This window comes from Liolophura sinensis, chromosome 7 (genome assembly GCF_032854445.1).
Source record: "Liolophura sinensis isolate JHLJ2023 chromosome 7, CUHK_Ljap_v2, whole genome shotgun sequence".
In the NCBI taxonomy this organism is placed as follows: Eukaryota; Metazoa; Mollusca; class Polyplacophora; order Chitonida; family Chitonidae; genus Liolophura; species Liolophura sinensis.
In genome coordinates this window covers 11,150,747-11,157,491 of record NC_088301.1, presented here as the reverse complement: position 1 = coordinate 11,157,491, position 6,745 = coordinate 11,150,747, and the positions used below count along the sequence as shown (strand labels likewise).

General features: G+C 38.0%; 1 protein-coding gene across 1 annotated transcript; it reads right to left on the bottom strand.

The window, feature by feature from the left end:
• Positions 1 to 1,331: 1,331 nt before the first annotated feature.
• On the bottom strand, positions 1,332 to 6,745 carry LOC135469671 (DNA methyltransferase 1-associated protein 1-like). Its single transcript, XM_064748224.1, has 6 exons — positions 6,518 to 6,745; positions 5,494 to 5,565; positions 4,706 to 4,778; positions 3,509 to 3,663; positions 1,693 to 1,839; positions 1,332 to 1,447 (listed from the first exon to the last, which is right to left on the bottom strand). The coding sequence occupies exons 1-6, from the start codon at positions 6,743 to 6,745 to the stop codon at positions 1,385 to 1,387; spliced, it is 738 nt and encodes a 245-aa protein (XP_064604294.1). The 3' UTR covers positions 1,332 to 1,384.

The window sequence follows — 6,745 nt, the reverse complement described above, 5'->3', positions numbered from 1 at the left end:
TGGCCAAAGTAAAGATTGCTTCAGCAATTAGGCTACTGATATCACTGTGCCCAAACTGAAGACTGCTCAGCAAATGATGTTGCTGATATCACTATGACCGAAGTGAAGACAGCCCAGCAAAAAGGCCCCTATATCACCATGACCAAAGTGAAGACAGCTACAACAATGAGGCTCCTGATATCACTATGACCAAAGTGAAGACTGCTCCAGCAATAAGGCCACTGATATCATCGTACCCAAAGCGAGTACTGCTCCAGAAATGAGGCTACTGATATCACCGTGCTCAGAGTGAGTGCTGCTCCAGAAATGAGGCCACTGATATCACTGTGCACAGAGTGAGTGCTGCTCCAGAAATGAGGCTACTGATATCACCGAGCCCAGAGTGATTGCTGCTCCATAACAATGTCACAATGAGCAAGTGAAGAAAGCTCCAGTAATGAGGCTCCTGATATCCTTTTTTTTTTTTGATTGGTGTTTTACGCCGTACTCAAGAATATTTCACTTATATGATGGCGGCCAGCATTATGGTGGGTGGAAACTGGGCAGAGCCCGGGGGAAACCCACGACCATCCGCAGGTAGCTGACAGACCTTCCCACATACGGCTGGAGAGAAAGCCAGCATGAGCTGGACTTGAACTCACAGCGACCGCATTGGTGAGAGACTCCTGGGTCATTACGCTGCGCTAGTGCACTAACCAACTGAGCCAAGGCTCCTGATATCACCGTGCCCAAAGTGAGTACTGCTCCTGCAATGAGGCTGCTGATACCGCTGTCCTCAAAGTGAAGACAGCTCCAGTAATGAGGCTCCTGATATCACTATGACCAAAACAAAGACAGCTCCAGCAATGAGGCTCCTGATATCACTATGACCAAAGTGAAGACAGTTCCAGCTATGAGGCTCCTGATATCACCGTGCCCAAAGTGAGTACAGCTCCTGCCATGAGGCTCCTGATATCACTATGACCAAAACAAAGACAGCTCCAGCAATGAGGCTCCTGATATCACTATGACCAAAGCGAAGACAGTTCCAGCTATGAGGCTCCTGATATCCTCGTACCCAAAGTGAGTACTGCTCCTGCAATGAGGCTCCTGATATCACCATGCCCAAAATTTTGACTTCTCCAGCAATGAATCTTGTGATATCACTTTACCCATAGCACATGCTCAGTGTTGAAGTCACCCCACAGTGTCAGCTATTACAAGGAGTCCTGTACAACTGTGTGCAGAAAAGATGTCAGTCTGTCTGTACATCAGCAATGTCTCTGAGCAACAGTAAACTGTCTACATCAGCAATGTCTCTGATCAACACTAAACTTTCTATACATCAGCAATGTCTCTGAGCCACACTACACTGTCTGTACATCAGCAACATCTCTGAGCAACACTAAACTTTCTGCTTGATTTTCTTCATGATGTTACTCTGTTCTATGGCAGCCTTTCGTTTTCTCTGGAAGAAAATTAAACAGAAATTTGATTGTTTTTCGGATTTTCCTACTACGTACAACACTCGCTCTTGGTCGAAATCATTATAAATCTCGCAGAGTTGTTGGCAGCACACAAAAATCAGCATGAGCAACTTTGGCACCACATTCTAAAATTTCAACTCATTTACTGTGCTAAAATGAACAACAAAGAATACCATAAATGAAAAAAAAATTTTCAGTCACAAGAGATAAGATTAAGAAGACTTACGTTGGGTGTTCCTGGTGAGCCCACCACATCTATAGCCTCAGAAAGCTTCTTGACCTTGGATGGGGAATCCCCTGTTGCAGGGTCAGGGGTCATAGGGGTCACATTTATTGTCTCTTCAGGCTCTGTCTTGATTGTTATGTCTGGCATCTGGAAAAAGCACACTTGACTGTTATTACTATGATTCTTCAACATTTTCACAAGTTTGCAAAACGTTTATTCAAACATAGTCTGAGGGCATTATTCTGATAACATTATACTTTTTGTGAAGCCCTGAGATAGGCCATCCCAATTAATGTAGCTTTATCTCAAAAATCAAAATTCAAAAGTTGCATCAATTGCATTGAAAGTTGCTCTTTCTGAGGAATTTGGGTAGCAACAGTTCTGCCAGTTAAAATTCAACCAAAAGGAAGGACAGCATACACGAAAAAAGAAAGATAAAAAACAGGAAGTAATCATCAGGCACATCACTGATAGTTGTATCAAATAATATAAAGAAAAATACTTTCACATTTTAAAGACACTTTTTAATGCACTTCAATACTTGGATTTTAAAAATGGCTTTTATATTAATCAGGTTTATACTGCACAGTGTCAATGACATCACAGGATTTTTACTTTTATCTATAAAAAGGTACTGCGACAGTAAATCGGAACCAAAAAGCCCATCTCAGAATTCAAATACAAGAAAGTATTTGATGTTATAGAAGAAAGTATTTGATGCTATACAAGAAAGTATCTGATGCTACAGAAGAAAGTATTTGATGCTATGCAAGAAAGTATCTGATGCTATAGAAGAAAGTATTTGATGCTATATAAGAAAGTATCTGATGTTATAGAAGAAAGTATTTGATGCTATACAAGAAAGTATCTGATGCTACAGAAGAAAGTATTTGATGCTATACAAGAAAGTATCTGATGCTACAGAAGAAAGTATTTGATGCTATACAAGAAAGTATCTGAAGCTATACAAGAAAGTATTTGATGCTATACAAGAAAGTATGATGCTACAGAAGAAAGTATTTGATGCTATACAAGAAAGTATCTGAAGCTATACAAGAAAGTATTTGATGCTATACAAGAAAATTAAGATGTTTATACATGTAAACATATTTTTAGAATTCAGTAGTGTGTTTGAGGACTTTATACATTGTTGCATTTTTCTTGAAAAACAAGAATGTTCTATACATTGTACATGTATGTATTAAGTTTATGCACGCAGTAATGTATCGAAATACAAGTACTATGGTTGGATAAGAAGTAACGTGCCATATCACAGCCCAACAGTCAGAAATGTTAAAAAGATTTATTCCTTACAAAATGTAACGGTTGCCTATTTTTCTTGCCTAAAACACAGTAGGTCATTCAATCATATTTTTTTTCTATTTTATTATTGTATTACCTTATTTCTTTTTTTTTGAGACACCTGGTCTGCTCTTTTCAGCTAGTATACATGTAATTGTAGCAGGAATATTTAGTTTCTTTTTTCTCTCATGGTTAGACCATCTAATGAATAACATGCTCGTATCTTTACCAAAAAACTGGGAAAGAAATATAATATTCTGCTTTAGGCACTAATAACTGTCCCAAAAAATAGAAAAAATTAAGGTACTAGTATATTATATTAAAACCTTGTCTTGTTATAATCCGCTATTTTATTTCATCTTCACTGTAACTTGATACCTCTTTCTGTAGTGTTTTAAGTTCAATAAGCACGGGTTATTTCATTCTATGATATTCTTTTGTTCTACAAGTGGTTAAATCAACAGGAGAACTGTATGGATGCTTTACTGCAGCACAGAGCACCTGCGGGACTTACCTTGCCGGGTGCCAATGTATCGTGTCTGTGCTTCAATGTCTGCAGTTCATATTCACAGTTAGCCAACGCCAGCTTCAACTCGTACAACAGGACTATGTCCTGGCGCAGCTCATTGAAATTTGTCACAATCTCCTCTGTAGGCATGGGATTATACTCTGTAAGAAATATTTGACTAAGCTGTGAGACACAGATACAAGGCATGAAATTAGACTCCTTTTAATACCCCCTAACTGTCCAGACAGACATCCATTAATTTTGAGACCTGAGATACATTTAGTACTATTAAAGCTACACTGTAAATACATTGAGAAATTTAACACTGGTATATACTTATGTTTATCATTCTAATCTTGTAAATTGTCTTAGATTTTCTCATGATATCCAAAAAAATTATTTAATTATGATTTAAAAAATTCCCATTTTGTTCCACACTAAGTGATGTCTTTGTAATTTTCACATTACGCGCAGGAGTCTCGTGTCATTTTAAAAATTATAGAAGGCTTGTCACAATGCCAGCAACACTGTATCAATCAAATGCATAAATAAACTTCATCAATTACTAAGTTCCTGATTTACCTCATTGTTCTAGTTCTGTTAATCTTTAGAAAGGTGTTTTGAGGATTGTTTGGAAGGTAGGATTTATTTATTTATTTGATTGGTGTTTTACGCTGAAAACTGAAGAAAATCGAGCTGAGGAAAAAGTACTCAAGAATATTTTACTTATATGACGATGACCAGCATTGTGGTGGGAGGAAACCGAGCAGAACCCGGGGGAAATAACACGACCATCCGCAGGTTGCTGTCAGGCCTCCCCACGTGAAAGTAGGATGACATTCTACTTAAATAAGGGTTCAGGTGTGCCCAATGCATGCCAGAACAAATATATTCCTCTTTATATGGAGTAGATATTATCAAGGAAAGGGCAACCTGGTTACCATGGCAACTGCAGAAATGAACAATTGTGAATTGTGACACATCATCATCTCTGTATCTATGTATCCACAAAAAAATTAAAACTGGATATGACAAACAACTGGAGATATTGGAGATATAGCCTGAAAAAGGATATGCACACAAACATACATGTACATGTACATACACTGTCCTCCCCTCCCACCAGAGTACAGAAATGGAAGATTTGTCACTAAAGGTAATGTATTATGACCTGGCAAATGCAGATATATAGAACCTGCTTACCTATACCCAACTCTTCCAGAACCTGCTCAATGGCCTTAGTCTTCTTCTGGCCCACAGATGCTGGCAGCTTCATCTGTTGTTACAAAAACACCCATCAGACAATTCTAACTGACTGATTGATTTATTACATTGATATACTCAAGAATTTTTCACTTATATGTCAGCAATTTGGTTTATAGTTGGAGGAAAGTGGAGGGCCCACGGTAAGTCGCTGCCTTTTGTCAGGTAAGTACGCAGCAATGTTCATACTGACAGTACACAACGTGATACTGAGAAATTGTGGGAAGCACGTTGATGTCTGCAAATCCCAATCTATCACTCAGCCCATAGCAATTTTACTATGCTGTATGGCCTTTAAACAGATACATAATCAGCTGTTTTCGTGATTGTGTGCACCAATGAGTGATTAGGAATCACATTATTGGAGTGTGGCATACTTTAACAGGCCACGCCAATTTTAAATGATGTTTTACGAGCAGAATATTTTTATAAATCATTATTTAATGCTGGAGGAGGGTAGAAAAATTCAAAAAGTAAAACTTAAACAGGATCTAACTGCTGGAAAATGTACACTATATTGGCCATTAATTGCCTGTTAAAGACATATTCACATGATTGGAAAGCCTTGAAAAATAGAAAAATCACAAAATCTGAGTTTTCAGTTTTATTCCATTTTTCCATTTATAGTGTTGAACACGAAATTAAATTGGAGTGGCCTTATCTCTATTTATACACTCATTGTTGTACTCAGTTGTACTTAAACATAGCGTTTCTCGCCAGGGACTTACCCTGTGACTCCTCAAGGACACACCAGACTGCTTGGGATCGGGGAACTTTATTCCAGTAGTGTCAGGGGTTGTCTGTAAAAGACACACACAACATTGCTATGAGAACAGCAAAGTGTACTTTTCCACACACCAATTACCTCAAACCACAAAATCAGCAGCCTCTGACTGGTAAATTGAGGTTTACAACAGACTGTGTAAAGAAATAATGGTAATTAAAGGGAACAAAAAACTAGAACAAGGGATTCAGAGAATACCGGTAACTCGCCTGATTAAGCTGTTGTAAAACTGCATAATGTTCAGGTCATGTGATACCTTCAAATATTGACCTCTAAACCCCAAATATGTAGATTGATTGACACTGTCATACACAGACATCATTCTCTAATTATATAGTGCTATGACCTTGCCATTAAATCAACAAGAAAGGCCAAAATCCCTATACTCTCACAACTAACACTGTTTATCATGTGCATAAGGATTGCAGAGTAGTAAATTATTGTGGTGGTAAAAGACACTGTGGGGAGTTTGTGCACAAATATACTACAGAGTTCTTTGACATTCAAATCGCAAACTGCATTTGGCAATCCATGTACTATTGGAGGCACTTGCAATTAACCCTGTGAATACCTGAGCAAAATGTGGACTATGAAGTAAAAGACTTCCTTGATCTATATCTTCTGGGCTTTTCAAGTTTTTTAAGGCCCTGTACAGCCCTGCCTGAACATATTTTAGTTTCGGAGAACATCTGGGCTCTTAAACTAATAAAGCTGTATTAAAAGGGGAATGTAAATTGAATAAAAATATGATGGTTTAACAATAAAAAGTTTAGTGTTCATTCAAATTTCTTTGATCCACAGACTCAAAAACACTGAGAAAGCATTATTTTGGGTTGAATTTTCTAAAATTTCTTTTTATGCATAGTGACGATGTCACCTTGAAAGTTTAGGATCAAAACCTTTAATGTTTTTCTACATCAGGCCCTCTTGAAATTATCCTTTTCTGAGAAGTCTTTATCCCACCCTACCTTTGAGGGTTCTCTGAACTTCTGTGTAATAGGTAGCTTCTTCTTAATGGCTTTCCTGTCACCCTTCCTGCTCTCGCTGTTACTGTCAGCCGCTGTGATCAATTTCTGCAGGTCCTGCGTCTTCTTCTCTCGTTCTTTTTTCCTCAGCTCAATTTTCTTCAGTTCTTGGATCAGATATTCCTCTTCTTCTACCTGAAATTTGCGATTATTTGCAAGATTTGAAAGCAT

Coding starts and splice junctions, on each gene's coding strand:
- LOC135469671 (XM_064748224.1), bottom strand. CDS start 6,745: ATGCTTTCAAATCTTGCAAATAATCGCAAATTTCAGGTAGAAGAAGAG. Junction 5,566..6,517: donor AGTTCAGAGAACCCTCAAAG/GTAGGGTGGGAT, acceptor TGTCTTTTACAG/ACAACCCCTGACACTACTGG. Junction 1,840..3,508: donor ATACATTGGCACCCGGCAAG/GTAAGTCCCGCA, acceptor TGCTTTTTCCAG/ATGCCAGACATAACAATCAA.